Genomic DNA, 19,761 nt, shown 5'->3' with positions numbered 1-19,761 from the left:
TTCTCTCGATTGAACAAGTTGTTCACCTTGTCTACTCTCTAAAACATGGAAACAGGTCTGGCATACTCACTCAAGTGTCGAATGTAATGGATTATTATCGAAGAGTCCGGAGAACATATTGAAATGCTTGTTAAAAACTTCGCTAAATCGTTATCGGGGTGATATTAGTTTAGAAAAGTTCACGCTTATTATTCAGTTATCAGATGATCTGAAATTTGTATCCAGCGTATACAGATGCCTTAGATATGCAGTTGAAAGTAATGTCAATGAGTTAAAACTGGGATTTTGTTGTCCTTATAGTAATTATCCTGATAGCTATTACAATTTGCCTCAATTAGTTTTCTACGCTAAATCAATGGCTCTGTTGGAGTTAGATTCTTGTAAGCTAGAGTCACCGAGAGGTAATGTTATCTTATCTTGTTTGATGGAATTGTGCCTAAGACATGTTTGTGCGGATGATCAAGTGATTAAGGATCTACTTTCTGGGTGCCCTTTGATTGAGTTTATAAGTATCATTTCTTGTCAAGGATTGAAACATCTAGAGTTACCCAATCTTGGTAAACTTAAGGAATTCAAGGTGTATGATGAATATGGACTTGAACGGGTGTATATACATGGAGTGAGTGCTCATTCAGTAGATATCATCGCCCTGCATATACTTCCTCACATCAATATAGCCGCTTGCAAGAATCTAAAAAAATTATAATTATGTCAAGTTTTCATTACTGATGAGTGGCTTTGCGACCAAATTCCTCAACTTCTGTTCCTTGAGTATTTAGAAATAGTTGACTGCATGAAGTTAAGGAGTATTAAGATTTCAAGTTGCTGTCTGAAAAGTTTTTTGTTCACAAGTTATGATACATCGGATGAGTTCTAGCTTTACACTCCAAATTGAAGTATATTCAAATATAATGGTGATTTGATATCCTTCTCTTCAACTGCTTTCTCTTTGTCGGAAACTGCATTGTTTTTCAACTCTGATAATATTAACAATCAATGGTTTGTATGATTGATTGAAGTTCTTGCAAAGTTCAGTCGTTCAAAAGTTTTAAACTTGCAATGTAGTCATGAGGTATGTTTATTCCTTCCAGACCCTTCTACCTAAAATTTTATATCCTTTTTGAATAAATTACTGTCATACATCATGAAGCTCTTTTTTTTTTTTAATTTTTAATTTTCTTCCTGAAGGCTGTGATTATACCAAGAGAATTGTGGGAAATATTACATATACCCTGAATATCTAAACTTGCTGAACCTCCAGCTACTTAATTAATAGTGAGGGAGGGGACAAATCATGGAGAGTAAGACCAATCCCAGTCTGATTGTGGATGTGGATGTGGAGGTGGACAAGATATCTGTATTGGTGGAAGCAATATTGCATCATATCCTGTCATTCCTCGCATATGAACATGTTGTTCAAACTCGTATACTCCCTAAAACATGGAAACGTTCTAGCATTCTTGTTTGATATAGAATGTGGTCAATTTTAATTTCTCTAAGTCGATGTCAAGGAATCAAGAGTATTTGGTAAAAATTTGCAAAATTGTCATCTGAATGCTATTAGTTTATAGAAGTTCACGGTTGATGTACAATCATCGGATAATTATCTAGGATTTGAATCCCCCATAAACATATGCCTTAGCTATGCAGTTATAGCTGGGAGTAATGTCAAAGTGTTAAAACTTCGAGTTTATTGTCCTTTGCCTCAATTAATTTCTATGCAAAATCAATAGTTCTGCTGGAGTTAGATTCTTGTAAGCTGGAGTCACCTACAAGGAATGTTTTTTTTCCTTTTTCTTTTTTATAAAACTTACAAGGAATCTTACCTTATCTTCTTTGTGAAAGTTGTACCTAAGACATGTTTGTGCAGATGATCAAGTTATGAAAGATCTAAGTGGTTGAATCCATAAATATCATTGCTTCTCGAGGATTGAAAAATCTAGTGTTACTAAAATCTTAGTAAACTTAAGGAATTCAAATTGTATAATAATCTTACTCATTCCTCCCACACAAACAAGTTGTTCAAACTAGTATACTCTCTAAAACACGGAACATGCCTGTCATTCTTGTCTGACTATAGAATGTGGTCGATTTTTCTCTACGTTAAGGAATCGGCAGTATTTAGTAAAAAAATTTGCAAAATCGTCATCTGAATGTTATTAGTTTAGAGAAGTTCACAGTCGGTGTAGAATTATCAAATCATTATCAAGAATTTAAATTCAACAAAATAGATGCTGAGGCCCTTTGCAAGAATCTAAATCTACTAAACTTTTGCCAGCTTTTCATAACGGATGAGTGGCTTTCGAACTTAATTTCTGAACTTTCGTTCTCGGAGTGCATACATATACATCTTTGTATGATTTTAAGGAGTATTAAGATTTCAAGTGGCAGTCTTAGGAAATTATTTTTCAGAAGTCGTGATATGTTGGATGAGTTCAAACTTGACACTCCAAATTTAAGAATATCAAATATCATGGTCATTTGGTATCCTTCTCTTCAAATGCTTTGGCTTTGTCGGAAATTACACTGTTTTTCAGCTTTGATAATATTGACAATCGATGCTACGGGAAATTGACTGAACTTTTTGCACCGTTTAGTCATTATTCCAAAGTTTTGAAGTTGGAATGTGATCCTGAGGCATGTTTGTTCCAAATTTTTTTACCTAAAATTTTTTATCTTGTTTGAATAATTTAGTAGCATACATCTTGAAACTCTAACCCCTTTTTTCTTTACTAAAAAAAAAAAAAAAAAATTCCTGAAGGATGTGATTATACCAACAGAATTGCGGAAATCTTATGTCCCCCATTAGTTAATGACAAGTATGTGTGCTTTTTAGCCTCTGAATATCGAAGAGTTTCCCTTGCAAAACTTGTGGATGGCTTGCTCTGGATTTCACCACATATGGAGAACTTATCAATAAAGTATGATCTGTATTGTTGGAAGTACAAGCTTTCTTTTCAGGTAGGCTGTATTTTTCATTTATGGGAATTAAAGACTTGATCTGTACTGTGAAGATGGAGATGCTATATCAATTTCTTTTGTCATCCAAGTCCCTGATGAGATCTTATGTAAAATCAATACTTAAACTTCTACTTGTTAATTAGCCTTGTATTTTCAATTGACTTTCATTAAAGGATCCAATAAGGATAACTAAACTTACTTTTAGCATTGTTGAAGCATAATATTTTTAAAAGCATGCAAGTAATATTAATAGGACGGTCTTAGTGTATTGCTAATCCGTTTATATTCAACTTTATCTTGGGACTTCATTTTGTTTTTCCTTTTGAAAGTTGGATCCCTAGATAGTATGTGTTTTTTTTTTTTTTAAAAAAAGGGTTGATAATAGATTTGCTTACTGTTGTTTCAATTCTCTTATAAGAAGTTGCTTATATCTGAAGGAGAGAGAACTCTATATTACTGCCAATTTGTTCCTCTCTCATGTTGGCAGTATTGCATAAAGGAAGTTAAGATTAAGTGCTCTAGAAAATTTCCAGGAAAAGCATATATTGATGTACAAAATTATTTCTTCTGAGGTGGAGAGATCTTGGAGAAAATTGACGATCTTTGGAGATCTTTGTGTGTGTGATGAGTCAGATGATAGTGATGAGAACAGCATTTATTTGTGCATAAAGACTCTAAGGACGGAGACATACTGTAGAAGATTGATGATCTCTGGAGATCTTTGCAAGTTTATGGTCTGATGGCAGTGATGAGTCTGATAATAACAACTTGGCAAAATTTTATTTGAGTTCTGGTAGTGGTATCCTTATCGGATTCTATTGTAATGGTCATTAGCCCAATGTGTGAATAGCTTCCAATGAACCAGTTCATGTGTACCTTTTCATCACTTCTTTATTCTGAATCTTAAACTTACATTTTAGTGTACAGTGTTGATTTATGCCTCTTGGTGCCAAATAACAAAACATTTGGTTATAAAATGGTTTCCAATCCTTTCCTTTATTAATCCTCCACATGTTTTGCAACCTAATATTAATCTTAGAGCTTGAAATTCAGTTTATTTAATCTTGTATTACAGTTGGATCTTTGCTCGTGTCTGACTATAGCGATGGACCAATTGTGATTTGTGCCGTGTGGATGTGGGTCTAAAAAAATTAAACTTTTAAAGCACTTTGTGTATGAATTGGATATGCAACATCCACTGGCTTATGTAGAAGAAGAAAGCATTTACGCTAGGTGGATTAATTCCTTGTGAGGCGATTTAGCAAGGAACGATATATGAATAATAATAGAATATTCATTTTCAATTAAAAGTGATGTTAAGGATGGTAGAAATCGCTATGGGGATAGGGATCCTTAGGGATTTTATCCATTCGGAGTGGGAATGAGGATGATTTTATACCCAAATTTTTTCTTTTTTTGTTGGGGAAGGAAGAGGATGATTTTTTACCAATTTCGTTTTTGGGGAAGAGATAGGAATGATTTTTTACCTAGTTTTATATTAGGGGAATGGACGAGAATGAGCTAGAATCTTCATCCCCTCCTCATTTTCTCATTTTAATTTTTAATTTAATTTTTATTTTTTAGCATTATTAATAAATAGATAATAAAATTTAAATTATAAAATATTAAATATTAGTATAAATAGTAAATTTCAAAATATTTGTATAAATATATTATAAAACTTTAGGGCTTAGTTAACTAGTTATAATTCTGAATTATTATTCAATCAGACCTTCCAATGGCCTTGGTTCAAATCCATTTTAGATTATGATTTATATTGCTCATATTATTTATATTGTTTTAAATTTGAAACCTGATGTTATCTCTCAAGGAACAATAGTAGCAGGAGGTATAAGAGTAAATGCTTTTATAAAAAATATTAATTTCAGTATCTATACCCTTTTCATTTATTTCATTATTGATATAAAAATAATTTCTTTTTGTTTTTATTGTAGGATTATAAAGATTGATGAAAATAATTATTTTGATGATTTGTTTTTTGTAGTGTGATTTTTGTAATGGATTAATGTTAATGTAATATATATTGTCAAACCTTAATTTTGTTTAAAATTTTTATGTTAATATTATTAAATTAAGTTTAAAAATTAAAAATATATCGGTTATTCGGGGATTGGAGACCCTTGGGGATCCCCTGCTATTATTTAGAGAGGGGACGGGGATCTCGTCAAGCAATTCTTATGGGAACGGAGAGGGGACTGAGACATTACAAAATATCAGGGATGGGTATGGGGATGCCCTCCCCTGCCCTCTCAATTGCCATTCATGTGCTATGTTTACTCACTTTAGATTACTTAGTTAGGATGTTTACTGATATGGCATCTTATGTGTCATTCATTGAGTGATGATAGATTTTAATTAATAATAAATTAGTTAATACATTGAAAGATTGACGACACATCAATAACTATCCCAACTAAGTGTATAAACTAAGTAAGCATATCATTATTGTTCAATTAAACCATTGATATTCTAGTCACTTCCTTTTTTGACTAATTATAGAGCCAAATTTATTATTTGCATTCGTTCCATAGTTGCGCATAATCCAATCAATCCGATTGTATTGAATTACATTGGAAGTTTAGAAATCTAAAATTGATTGTTTAGATAATATTTTTGCGCTTAGCGTTTTGCAATGTCATATCAATATTTCCTCTTTGGGCACTTAACATCGCTAGCCGTTACGTCAAACCCTCCTCCCAAGAAAAGTCTCCCTTGTATGGCATAACTTAGCCACAACATCTCTCATCTCCATCCGCTCAAATGGAGATTCCATTGAGCAGAGAACACCAATTCTAATTATAGCAATCAAACACTGCTGCGTTTTGGCTCTTCTATCTTCTTGAATCATAGAGTTGTTCGCCATTACCTCCATAAAAGTGAAGGATCAACAATCTCTATCACTTTTTCTGGTAAAGCCATCGTGGCAAATTCATGGAGAGTAAGTCCTTCAGTAAATGCTGAATCAGTTGGTCGCCTTCCGGTAAACATCTCCAGCAACAAAATTCCAAAGCTATATACATCTCCTGTCATGCATACTTCGCTGCCCATGCCATACTCTTAAACATGTTGATTCATTGTGTTAGTTGCCAAACAAATGCTAAGATCTAATAAATGCATAAAACTTTTTAATATATAAATATATCAAGATGTCTGCAAATTAAAAAATCTGAACTGGGCTAAAAGAGACACAAATGAAAAAATACGAACTCCAATGTATTAGTTTCTCAGAGAATTGGAGTTCGCGTTTTTCTTTTTAGCTTTTACGTTTGTTCAGATGATTAAAAAAGGATGGAAATTCGTATAAGAAAATGATGGGATGTGTGTGTATAACATGAAAAACTTACCTGGAGCAACATAGCCAACCGTTCCTTTTATCCCAATTGAGCTTGATGCAATTTTACTAGCGGTATCAAGTTGGTGACTAGAGAGAAATTTTGCTAGTCCGAAGTCACCCACATGGGCAACCATGTCATGATCTAGCAGAACATTGCTTGGTTTTAGATCTCCGTGAACTATAGGCGGTTGACAGTGGTGGTGAAGATATTCAATTGCAGAAGCCACATCAATGGCTATGTTCACTCTTTGAATGAGAGTTAATTTGCAAACTTCAAGATGATCATTGCTCTGGTGCAACCAATCCTCTAAACTTCCATTTCCATATATTCAAAAACAAGAGCCTTGAAATCAGCCCCCTTAGAATCTATACTAGAGCAAATAGTGATGATTTTGATAAGATTTCGGTGGCGAATATTTCTTAATGCTTCACATTCAGCCACAAAACTCCTAAAAGCTCCTTTCTGCTTAAGATTTATCACCTTCACTGCAACTATCATTTCATCTTCAGCCAAAATCCCCTTGTACACAGATCCAAAGCTTCCTTGACCAATCATGTTTGACGATGCAAATTCACTTGTTGCCTTACTTAGCTCTGCATAAGAAATCATAGGAAATTGTTTTTCCATTGGCGATGTATCAACAGATTTATGCGCAGATCTCCTTCTTCGAGCATAAACAATAGTAAGGCATGAGGATAAGACCAGGCATGACACTGCCACTGGAATCAACACTTTGAGGAGAGTGATTTTTCGTTTTCTTGATCCTCTAGATGGACAGGATGGTAAATGCAATTCATCTATACCCCCACAAAGCTTCACATTCCCTTGGAGTGAAATTTTGGTTTTATTACGAAAAACTCCTTTAGTTGGAACCTCACCCTCCAAATGATTGTAAGAAAGATTTAAGAATTCTAAGAAAGATAGATTTTGAAGAAATTCTGGAATCTGGCCAGACAGATTATTGCTTGAGACATTTAACTCTTTAATGCTTTTCAAGAAACCCAAAGAAAAGGGAATGACGCCATGAAAAGAATTGCTCGAAATATCAAGATATTCTAAGCTTACACAAGTACTTAAAGTAACAGGAATCACACCGGAAAATTGGTTGCTAGATATGTCCAACATTACGAGATTCTTCAGGTTGCCCACTTGTAGAGGAAGAGAGCCGTTTAGAAGATTATAGGACAGATCTAGGTAAAGTGAAAGTGTTGTTATGCTGAGAAGCTGATAGGGCAAGGCACCGGTGAGCTTGTTATGGGAGGCGCGGAAGCTTATCAAATTCTGACAATTACCAAGGGATGAGGGTATGTTGCCTTGCAAGTTATTGAAGCTCAATGCAAGATCGGCTAGTTTAGTAAGATTACCAAGACTGGGGGGAATGCTCCCTTGTAAAAAGTTTCTAAACAGGAATAATACTTGCAAGTTTTTAAGTTCACCGATTACATCAGGAATAGTGCCATGTAATTGGTTCGAATCCATAGTGAGTGCAACTAGATTGACAAGATTTCTTATTCCAGGAGGTATGGTTCCAGATATTTGGTTTCCTCCTATGCTGAACTGAATCATTGTTGATGAGAGATTTGCTATAGAATGAGGCAGCTCTCCTCCGAATTGATTATCATATAAACTAAGACTTTTCAAACTACTACAATTAGTTAGAGAGGTCACAAAATCAAGATCATTGGCTGTCCCCATCCCCAGATTGTTCTGCTCCAAATTTAACCACCATAGATTCTTAAGGCTGCTAAAATCAATTGACACTTTCCCTTTGAATTGATTGCCGGGAAGATCGAGGCGCTCAAGATTTGAAGCATTGGACAATGAATCAGGAATAGAGCCGACAAAATTGTTTCCACCAACACCGAGCTCTTTAAGGTTTGGAAGATTGACAAGAATGTCAAACGGTAAACTTCCACTGAATCTGTTTACTGTAAGATAAATCAACTCCAGGGAAGAGATATTACAAATCCAACGAGGAAACATACCAGAGAATTGATTTTCAGCTACGTTGAGATAAACTAAGTTTCTGAGTAGGCCAAGGGTAGTTGGAATTTGGCCGCCCAATGAATTCCATCTAATTAGTAGTATCCCAAGTGCTGAAAGATTCCCAATGAAATCTGGGAGTTGTCCTGTTAATTAATTGCTGGCGAGGGCCAATGTTTGAAGCTTCAACAAGTTGCCTATCTCTTCGGGGATTTGTCCCTCAGTTTGTTGTTGTAGACAAGAAAGTGGATGAGGTTAGAGCAACGGGACAAATTGGCAGGTATTGTCCCCGAAAATGAATTGTTAGGCAGTGCTAGTTTCTTAAGCCTTAAAAGATTACCAATTTCTTGGGGAATTTCACCATGGAAGCCGTTGTCGGCAAGGTTTATGTACCTGAGGAAGCTGAGATTTCCAACATACGGAGACAAGACGCCTCCTATCCTTTGGTTACTCAAATCTAACTCGGTTACCCTTTGATGCCGATGGCCACAGGTCACTCCCATCCATTGGCACAAGTTTATAGCATTGTTCCATGAACTTGTGACTCCTGATGGATCGTGAAGCTGTGACTTTATGGCAAGCAATGCGAGTCGATCTGTCTCGTTGGTTCCGCCAGCCGAAAAGCTAGGAGAATTAATAAGCAACAAGCTGAAGCACCATACCAAAATGGTGCTAATGGAAATGGAAATATTAGGCATATTTCTTCAGATAAACAAGTGCAATGAAATGTGATGTGTGGGTGATCGTCTCTGGTTCATGCGAAGGCTTTTATAAGCAAATTTAATTAGTTCGTATACTCACACGTCACAAACTATACGTCATGTATAGATTTCTTATCCTTAAAAAAAACTCTATCATTATTGCGTACACATTCAAATTGGCTATCTTTTAACTGTTAAGAAAAGATTTTCTAAATAAAAAGAAGAGCTCCAATGCTAGAATAGTTAACCACTCGGTCCACAGATTCCTTTTTTTTTTTGCTTTTGGAGGGAAAAGTTAAAGCAGTGAACAGATAGCAGGCTGTATTTGAGATGATATTTTAACTACTTACAATAATATATATATGCAGAGGAGCACAGCTAGACTTTGGAAGCTTCATGCTAATTACACGGCCATGAATATGATTGGACGGCCAATTGACTATATAATAAGAAAAGGAATTAGACAGGATTAGCTTTGGAACATAAAAGGCAGCCAACCATTCTTGAAATTTCAATAAAAAGTTAATTTCAGGAAGCCAATCAATCTGTTCGGTATTGTATTTTCATTTTTGTTTTCAAAATTTAAGTGAATAAGTGTTTCGGTAGCAATTTAAAAAAAAAAAAAAACATGATTCATAAAATATAAAATTCGAGTCCACGAATTAGTCATGGTTTAAGAAAACACGATTCATCCTTCACACCCCCCCGGGTCCCCGGGGCTTTTCGTATAATGTAAATGAACAACTCTCAAAGTTGCTTTATTATCTGAAACCCCGCGACAAAAATCTCAATAAAAATTCAAAACCTTTTAATCATCCATGTTGAGACCACCCTCGAGAATTAATCCAGCAACGATTTATCTTTATTCAAGTTCAAATCCAACGCCATTATTGTTCGATTTGGTTCCTCAAGCTGAATTGAATCATTAGTAACATTATTATTATGTCAATAATGATGAAGAAACTGAAGAGAGAGAGAGAGAGAGAGAAATAGGAAAGAAATGAGAGATAAGGGAAAATTTTGTTTTGTTAATCTTAAACATGTGTGCTTGTTTACTGAAAATGAAAAAATAAGAATTGCAAAAAAAAAAAAATTTACCTAACAATAATTTTATATCTGTAGTATTAAATGGGTTGGAGGAAAATTTAGCCATAAAGTAATATTATTATTATGTGCGAGTGTAGTAGTCGTTAAGAATTTCATCTTTTAAGAGCTAACTTATTATGTTAAAAAAGTATTTGTAATAATTTGATTGTTTAAATTATGTGTTGTGATATTTATCGCAATTATAGTCTATGAATCACGATAATGCAAAACTTTTTTTAATATTAATACTAACTTATTTATAGTATGTTTGCGTATATATAATTTTATAATTTGTTTAATTTTTTAAATAAACTATTTGTTTAGTTAAGGGAGATTAAATAAATAAAATTTATAATATTTTTTAAAATATTACTTTTTAATTTTGATTATGACTTAAATATTTAGTAAAAATTATTTTTAAAAATAACACTATCGAACACATGCTCACTATATTTATCATTTTTAATTACGTTTACAGAAAAATATTATTGATTTGGATATTTGCATAAGTTTTATTTATCGATTGGAGCACACAGTCATGATTTAATTGTTGAAGGTAGATGTGGATATAACCACATGATTGATTAATGTGAAGCAATCAACAATTTTGGTTTTCATAATAGGAGTTTTTAATTCCACAACCATTAAAATTTAAAATTGACATATTTTACTCTGCCCCATAAATCATAATGATGAGGAATTGGCTGTAAACACCCAATTCGTTAGCTTTTACTATGCCAAATACTGTCTGCCTCAAATAGTTTACTATGCCAAATCAATAGTTGTGTTGGAGTTAAAATATTGTGTTGATGCAAGATTTTGGTTCTCTGCTCAACCACGACCAGGATCTCTCCTCAACTAACTCGACCACGACCAGGATCTCTGCTCGTAAGACTTCTTCTCTACAGACTCATGCGTACACAGAAACAAATCAGAGCGTGCCGGGTATTTTCCCAGCGTAAACCCTCCGACGCTCAAGTCAGAAATGTAGGTTTCGTGTTCCTGGGAAAGTTAGCCACTAGTCTTATGGCTTATTTTCAGTAACAATTATTCAGAGCTCTCTTTATCTCAATTTCAATGTCAAAAATTCTAACCATTTTACCTTCGTTGGCTACCTTTTTATAGACTTCTCTTGAGTTCAGACCTTCCCTCAATCCACGCCCATTACCTTCCCACCTCTCAGAAGTGGATGCTCCGTTTCCGTAATCGTGGGTGGTTGCATGGTCTTCGTGCCTTGATTCTCTGGTTGGGGTGCACGTCTCGCCAACTATCGTTGGCCGGGTCTCCTCGCCTCAACCTTTAGCAGGAATGGCTTTATACTTCTAATAGGAGACCAACCTCGCGGATGGCGTATTCGTGGACGAGCAGAATATTTCTGCTCCTGTTCCCCTGCTACCAGACTTTTGCAATATATACCTGTTCGCGGAACCCTGCTACCAGGTATCTGCTTATCACGGCTGGTCTTGTCGAAGTACATCCCCCAAACACTGGTCTCCCAGTTTCTGGTGTTGGGTAACGTAGTGAGCCGACAGTAGAAACTCAACGGTTCTGGCTCGCGCGGGATAGGAAGAGGTTGCCAAGAGTCGTGTCGCATTTAATTGCGGATGAGGTGATGTGGCAGAAATCTACCCCTCTATTTGAATTTCAAACCGATGGTTACGAAACTCTTGGGATTTGTGCCGTTAAATGCTGGCAGCCCAAGAGTTTGTTCCTCATTAGGAAAACCCAAAACCCCCAAAAGAGAAACTCGTCATTTTACTCCATTTCTGTCTCTCCGGCGAATGAGTTTCGGTATAAAAGCTTTCATCCTTGTCTCTCTCCGACTACAGACATAACTTCAGGTATTATTTCTATCTTCTCGGTCTCGGATAGTTGTAGACAATTTCTTTTCTTTCTGTTTGCTTGGGTAGCGTTTGGTGATATTGTTCTGGTTATAGTTTAGGAAATGTCAAAAGGTAAAGAGAAGGTCGTTGAGATTGATGACGACGAGTTAGACTTCTTGCCTAGTCTGCTCGCTGATCCTGCCTTTGATCTCGGGATTCCCTTAGAACCCATTAGATATAGTGTTGGGACTAGTGCTAGGAGAATGTCCCCCTAAATAACCTTCTCAAGAGGCAATAGCGGCGACGAGGGATCTTCTGGTTCGGAAGACACCCTGAGTGAGGATCAGGGAGATGATTCTGGTGAAATGTCCTCACTAGGAACATCGTGACCAGATAAGAGGAGCACAGTAGAGTTCTATCACAGCATTACACTATTGATTTCATCACGTGCACGACCACAGTAGACGAGCTCACTGATCTCCGGGTTAGGTATGAAATTCCTGATGATATACCTCTTAGGATCCCAGGAAAGAAGGATACCCCTATCCGGCCTCCTAGGGGATATGTTACTCTATTTCTGGAGAGTTTTAAGCTTGGGCTGAGGTGTCCCCTGCAACCCTATTTTGCCCGAATACTTAATTGGTTAAATTTAGCTCCTGGTCAGCTGAACCCCAACGGGTGGAGAGTACTCTCTTGTCTGTTCATATTGTGGGATAGATGTTACCAAAGCGAGCCCACAGTTGATGAGGTAAAGTACCTGTACCAGCTAAAGAGCAGGCCCAAAGACGCCGGCTGGTATTACTTCCAATCAAGTACTAAGACCAGGAAACCCATAACTGATCTTCCAACTGGTGGTGGTGGTGGGAATTGGAAGAAAAAATTCTTTTTTGCTGAGGGTCCCTGGGGTCAAGTTGCACAGATTGACGGGAAGGATTATCGCGTCCCACCCTGTTTCGTGGTCTCAGGTTGCCTGCTCGCTTTAAACGTCTTGTCTCCATAGTGGTTCTCACTTTGCTAATTTGTCTCTAACCCACTATCTGTTCGCATTGCAGGTTCTTGGGGTGTGCACTATTAGCTTAAACCTGAGCCGCTCAAGCGGGTCGAGGCTATGCTGGCCAATTCATGTTTGAACCGAGAGTTGTTAACTACTTATAACTTGGTCGAATCTCGTTTGGTGTCCACCGACCATAAGATGGAGGATGCCGTGATCGGGGCTCTGAATCGGAAACGTCCTTGACCTCATGCTGCAAAGTGGGATCAAAATAAAAACCCTCCCACTGCGAAGCGGGTGAACATTGTGTAGCAGGTTCCCCCCTTGAGGACTCTACCACCTCCTCCCACCAAAGCCGGAGAAACTAGCGGAGCAGCCACTGACCCCGCTTCCTCTTTTCCTCCAGTTGGGTCGAAACCTCGCGTGCCCGACACTCGACCAAAGCATTTGGTCCCATATATCAATGAGTTTTCCAAACTTGTGAGCAAGAAGGACTTTGAGGACTTTGACGGCAGCACCCTGGGCGAGCTGGTGGGAGCTATGCAGTATAACGCTTTTCACCTCGGCTGGATGGCCATCTACTATAAGGCGAAAGTCGGCCGCTATGACCGGAAGATGAAGGAGGACATTCAATCGGGCAAGACCAAAGCTGATGCTGCCGAGAAGAGAGCAGGAGATCTGAATCTCGAGAATTTAAAGTTGATAGAGCGAGAATCTCTCGCTCAAGCTAAGGCCATTACCCTTGAGGAAGAGCTTACTAAAGTCAAGAAGGATCTGCAAAGGCAGAAGGCTATGTACAAGGCTCAGCTAGAATCTCTCTGGGATTCCCACCAGGTTCAGGTCGAGAACTTGGAGAAGGAAACTGACAACCAATATGACCAGGGGCTTCGGTACTCTTATCGTTGTATCATGGCCGTCCTTGGGAAGCAGCATCCTGATCTGAAGATGGATGAGCTTGCTGCTAGTGTTGCTCAGTATATGGATGAGGAGGTCGCCAAAGAAGATATCGAGGAGGTGGAGCCAAACGCCACCGAGGAGGGGGCCTCTCCTCCTCATCCATTCCCTGCTGATGTTGCTGAGGCGAGTACCCCCCCTGGGGCAACTGGTGAACCCCCCCTGCTCCTGAGGTGGAGCAGCCAGTAGAGGGAACCCAGCTTACTGACCCGCCGTTCTCTTAAGCGTGTCTTGTGTTGTAGTTGCTTTTTGAACATTGTATGTTAAAATTAGCAGCTTAATAAGAATGTTCTTACTTGCCTTCTCGTATTGTAGTTATGATTTATTTATTTATTTATTCGAGAGGATTCTGGTATGCTTGGCTTCTAGTCTCGCCATAGGACAGGCTTCGAGACTTAGCCTTTGCATGCCTCAGAAACTTTTCAATGCTTAGGATTCTGCTCGCCTTCGCTTGATCGAGCTGATCCTAGCACGCTTGGCTTCTGATCTCGCCATAAAACAGGCTTTGAGACTTAGCCTTTGCGTGCCTTAGAAATTTTTATCGCGTTTGGGAGTTTGTTCGCCTACGTTTAGTCGAGCAGATCCTGGCACACTTGGCTTTTGGTCTTGCCATAAAACAGGCTTCGAGACTTAACCTTTGTATGCCTTAGAAATTTTCGATGCTTGGGATTCTGCTCGCCTTCGCTTGGTCGAGCAGATCCTGGCACGCTTGGCTTCTGGTCTCGCCATAAAATAGGTTTTGAGACTTGGTGAGCCTTTGCATGCCTTGGAAATTTTCGATGCTTGGGATTCTGCTCGCCTTCGCTTGGTTGAGCAGATCTTGGCACGCTTGGCTTCTGGTCTCGCCATAAAACAGGCTTTGAGACTTGGTGAGTCTTTGCATGCCTTGGAAATTTTCGATGCTTGGGATTCTGCTCGCCTTCGCTTGGTCAAGCAAATCCTGGCACGCTTGGCTTCTGGTCTCGCCATAAAACAGGCTTTGAGACTTAGTGAGCCTTTGCATGCCTTGGAAAATTTTCGATGCTTGGGATTCTGCTCGCCTTCGCTTGGTCAAGCAGATCCTGGCACGCTTGGCTTCTGGTCTCGCCATAAAACAGGCTTTGAGACTTAACCTTTGCATGCCTTAGAAATTTTTCGATGCTTGGGATTCTGTTCGACTTCGCTTGGTCGAGCAGATCCTGGCACGCTTGGCTTCTGGTCTCACTATAAAACAGGCTTTGAGACTTAACCTTTGCATGCCTTAGAAGTTTTTGCAGCGTTACAAGTGAATGAAATTCCTCGACGTTTCATTAATTGCTGAATTCAACTTACATAAGAATGCATAACCACGAGAACAAATTGAAATAATTTTAAAACATGATCAAGTCTTACTGAAAATATTTCCTGAGGTGCGCTGCGTTCCATAGGCGTTTCACTTCGTGGTCATCCGTGCGAACAAGCTTGTAAGGTCCGGGTCCAACTATCTGCTTGATCCTATATGTCCCCTCCCAATTCGGTCCAAGCACTCCTTGAGTCGAGACTTTCGTGTTCTGATTCACTCTCCTTAACACCCAATCTCCGACCTTGAATTGCCGTACATTCACCTTCTGGTTGTAATACCGAGCAACCCTCTGTTGGTAGATGGCTAATCGCTTCGATGCTTGCTCCCTCTTCTCAGTTAGCAAATCCAGATTCAGGCACATCTGCTCATTGTTCTCATGCTCATCAAAATGATCTGTCCGGTGCGTAGTCGCCCCTATCTCGGCTGGTACAACCGCTTCTTGTCCGAAGGCCAAGGCGAATGGAGTTTCCCCAGTTGCTGTTTTGTGGGTTGTCCTGTATGCCCATAATACACCTGATAGCTCATCAACCCATGCACCATTTTTTGCTCCAAGCCTGGTTTTCAAAAGCCTCTTGATTGTCTTGTTAGCTGCTTCTACTTATCCGTTAGACTGAGGATGAGCAGGCGAGCAATACTTCAATTCTATCCCGAGGTTTTGGCAAAAGTCCCTGAAGTTCTGGTTATCAAACTGCCTACCATTATCTGTTACCAAAGCATAAGAGATCCCGTACCGACAGACCAGGTTTCTCCATACGAAGTCAGTTGTCTTTTTCTCTGTGATCCTGCTGAGGGCTTCTACCTCTATCCACTTCGTGAAATAGTCTATTTCTACTATTGCATGTGTTGCTGCTTCTCGTCCCTTTGGCAATGGCCCAATCAAATCAATTCCCCATTGAGCAAACGACCATGAGGAGGCCACAAAAGTAAGATTCTCTGGTGGTTGGGTAGAGAAATTTGTAAAACTCTGGCAACTTACGCAGCTCCTGGTCTTCTCCTGCGCATCCTGGTGTATTGTCGGCCAGAAATATCCCTGTCTTAAAACTTTGTGGGCAAGGGATCTTGCACCAGAATAGTTCCCGTAAACTCCTTCATGTACTTCTCTTAGCACGTAATCTGCATCGTCCTTGTCTAAACACCGAAGGAACGGTATGGTATATCCCCTCCGATATAATACCCCATTAATCATTGTGTACCTCGACGCTTGGGCTCTGGTCTTCCGAGCTTGTAACTTATCTGGTGGCAATACTCCATTCCGGATGTACGAGATTATCGGGACCATCCACGAGCCTTTCTGTTCTATCTACAGCACCTCCAGATTCTGCTCGATGCTAGGGCTGGACTTCACCTCCAAAGGGACTGACTTAGGCATTTTCGGATCTGCTACCGCTGCCATCCTGGCCAGAATGTCTGCTCAACTATTCTTCTCCATTGGGATTTGTATCACCTCAACCGCTTTAAACTTCCCAATCATTTGCTTGACTTTCTTCAAGTACTATTCCATTCTTCCATCCCTCGGCTGAAATCTTTCACTGACATGATTTGCAATTAGTTGAGAATCAGTTCGAATCTTCATCCTATCCGCTTTCACTGCCTTAGCCAATTTCAAACCTGCTATTAGGGCTTCATATTCTGCCTGGTTATTTGTGGCTGTGAATTCCAACTTTACAGCATAAGAGATCTCCTCCCCTTCTGGGCCTTCCAAGACAATCCCTGCTCCAGACCCTTACTCCCCTGATGATCCATCCACAGATACCTGCCATACTCGAGCTTCGTTGTTGGCTGTAGCAGTATACAGCTGGCCAAAACATACTTCGGGCTCCGCGAATTCTGTACGAAATCGGCCATTGCCTGGGCCTTTATTGCTGCTCGGGGCTTGTAACTTATATTGAACTCACTCAACTCTATGGCCCATTTTACTAGCCGACCAAAGGCATCCAGCTTGTGCAGAGTTTGCTGTAACGGTTGGTTTGTGGTTACCAAAACGGGGAATGCTTGAAAGTATGGCCTCAGCTTCTGAGCAGCAACTACAAGAGCCAGTGCCCATTTTTCTAGCGACGGATATCTGGTCTCAGCATCTAGCAGGGCCTTGCTCGTGTAATATATTGGGTATTGAACCCCTTCTTCTTCTCTCACCAGAACAGAACTTGTGGCATGATCCGATACTGCCAAATATATGAATAGCACGTTCCCATCTCGCGGCGTGGACAACAAAGGAGCTTGCTGCAAATACTGCTTCAAATTCAAGAAAGCTTCTTCGCATTCAGGGGTCCATTCTATTTTCTTTCCTCTCCTTATCACTTGAAAAAATGGCTGGCACTTATCTGTTGCCTTGGATATGAATCGGTTCAATGCCGCCAACCTCCCCGTAAGGCTCTGCGTCTCCTCCAGGTTACGAGGAGACCTCATCTGCATGATTGCCTGAATCTTCTCGGGATTCGCCTCGATCCCCCGATGACTCACCATGAACCCGAGGAATTTGCCCGACTCGACCCCAAAAGCACACTTCTCTAGATTGAGTTTCATCTTATACTTCCTCAAAAGTCCAAATGTCTCCTCGACATGTTCCTTCGAGATTTTTGACTTGGTTATCATGTCGTCCACATACACCTCTATTGTTCTCCCAATCAGTGGTTTAAAGATTTTGTTCACCAGCCTCTGGTACGTGGCCCCCGCATTTTTGAGACCGAACGGCATTACCCTGTAACAGAACAGACCCTGGTTAGTAATAAATTTCATGCTCTCCTCATCTTACTCGAACATGGGGATTTGGTTGTATCCCGAAAATGCGTCCATGAAGCTGAGCAGGCCATGTCCGGCTGTTGAGTCTACCAGCTGGTCGATCTTGGGTAATGGAAAGCTATCTTTCGGGCACGCCTTATTGAGGTCCGTGAAATCTACACACATCCTCCATTTGTCATTAGCCTTTTTTACTAACACCATATTCGATATCCACTCAGGATAGTTGACTTCCCGAATGAACCCTGCTTTCAAGAGCTTCTCCACCTCGCCGTTTATAGCCTCATACCTCTCCTGGTTGAAGCACCTTCTTTTCTGCCTTACTGCCCGAGCACCCTTTTTTTATTGCCAACCTATGGCATGCGACCTCAGGGTCAATTCCCGGCATGTCTTCATATGTCCAAGCAAACACATCTGCATGAGCTTGTAAGCAATGCACCAGCTCCTGTTTCTGCTCATCTTTAAGTCTCGACCCGATTCGGACTGTTTTTCCTGGAACATCTCGCTGCAAGTTTACTGTCTCCAGTTCCTCTACAGGCTCCTATCTGCCATTCTTGGCCTTTACTCGAGTATCAAGGGATGTAATCTGCATTGCTTCCCTTGCTGCTGTGGAGTAACAGCTTCGGGGAATTCTTTGGTCTCCTCGTACCACTCCAACAATCCCATTCACCCGATACTTGAGAGCTAGATAATAGTTGGAAAGTACCGCTTTGCTCATCCTCATAAAGGGGCGGTCTAGAATCATCTGATAAGGATCCTCTTCATCAACCACCACAAAATCCAGTATTATGGTCTTTTCTGTCGTTGAGCTGCCAATTGTGATGGGCAGTTCGACCACGCCTAGAGGAACCAGCTTTTCTCCCTCAAATCCCTTCAAGGAGGTATTGGTATACTCTAACCTCAAGTCTGCTATTTCCATCTCCTCTAGAGTTGACTTGAACAAAACATCAACCGAGCTTCCTGTGTCAACCAGAATCCGGTCAAACTTCTTGCTAACAGCAGTGGCCTTAATGATTAAGGCATCCTCGTGTGGGTATAGAATCCTTTTTTTATCCTCATCTGTCCACATGATTGGAACTTGTCTGACTCTTGCTCGTTTGGCTGCTGGGGTGTTGAAGAATACCTCTTTGCTAGTCATGGCATATCTAGCATAGTTCTTCCTCGATCTGTTGGAATCTTCGGCCAACGTTGGGCCCCCAGCAATCACTCTTACTATAGGCTGCTCGTGGCTCAAGTTCCTATCACTCTGCTCCCCTTCACATGTCGAGGCCACCATCGGGAAAGTCTCATCTATAAACTTGTCCAGGTATCGATTTCTCACAAAATCTTCAACCTGGGTCTTGAGATCTCTGTATTTTGTTGTGGTATGGCAATGGGTGCCATGAAACTTGCAATAGCGTCCCCTATCCCTCATGCTGGGTAGCTTTGTTATTGGGACATAGAGGTACAGTAACCCCGGTCCTTTATGGCCTCGTACATCTCGTCCAGGGGCATCTTCAAGGAAGTATACCGCCCATAGTCCTGGTTCTAGTCGATCATGTGCACTGCCCTTTCCCTGTTTGTGCCGTTCTGAACTGGAGGAGGTGGCAGCGCTTCTGGTCTGCTCCCTCTACTACCATGGGGGTGTGGATGGGGATGACCATATGCCGAGTCATGCCTTCTCCAAGGCTCCCTAGCTGGTGAACGAGGAGGTTGCGCCCTGCTGCGCTAATACTGTGGTGGCCTCTGATGAGGCTGGTAAACGGTGACCCGACCTCCTGTACCACTCCTTGAGGCATGGTGGTCTCTCCTCTTGATCGGCCTATTTCCTGATAAGGCTCTCTTCTCTTTCCTTCTCAACTCTTCTAGT

At 40.0% G+C, this 19,761-nt stretch overlaps 2 protein-coding genes and 1 pseudogene across 2 annotated transcripts; 1 reads left to right on the top strand and 2 right to left on the bottom strand.

Annotated features, from left to right (window-relative positions):
• Positions 1 to 5,844: 5,844 nt before the first annotated feature.
• On the bottom strand, positions 5,845 to 8,998 carry LOC18041078 (annotated as a pseudogene).
• A 3,034-nt stretch (positions 8,999 to 12,032) lies between these two features.
• Positions 12,033 to 14,044, top strand: LOC112097988. The gene is made up of 5 exons (XM_024183587.1): positions 12,033 to 12,175; positions 12,430 to 12,513; positions 12,628 to 12,868; positions 12,963 to 13,034; positions 13,217 to 14,044. The coding sequence occupies exons 1-5, from the start codon at positions 12,033 to 12,035 to the stop codon at positions 14,042 to 14,044; spliced, it is 1,368 nt and encodes a 455-aa protein (XP_024039355.1).
• A 4,409-nt stretch (positions 14,045 to 18,453) lies between these two features.
• Positions 18,454 to 19,326, bottom strand: LOC112097987. Its single transcript, XM_024183586.1, has one exon. It carries the CDS (start codon positions 19,324 to 19,326, stop codon positions 18,454 to 18,456), a length of 873 nt encoding a protein of 290 aa, XP_024039354.1.
• Between the last annotated feature and the right edge of the window lie 435 nt (positions 19,327 to 19,761).

The sequence above is a fragment of the Citrus clementina genome, unplaced genomic scaffold (assembly GCF_000493195.1).
Source record: "Citrus clementina cultivar Clemenules unplaced genomic scaffold, Citrus_clementina_v1.0 scaffold_5, whole genome shotgun sequence".
NCBI lineage: Eukaryota > Viridiplantae > Streptophyta > Magnoliopsida > Sapindales > Rutaceae > Citrus > Citrus x clementina.
Note: the sequence above shows the minus strand (reverse complement) of the source record. Positions and strands in the feature narration are given on the sequence as shown.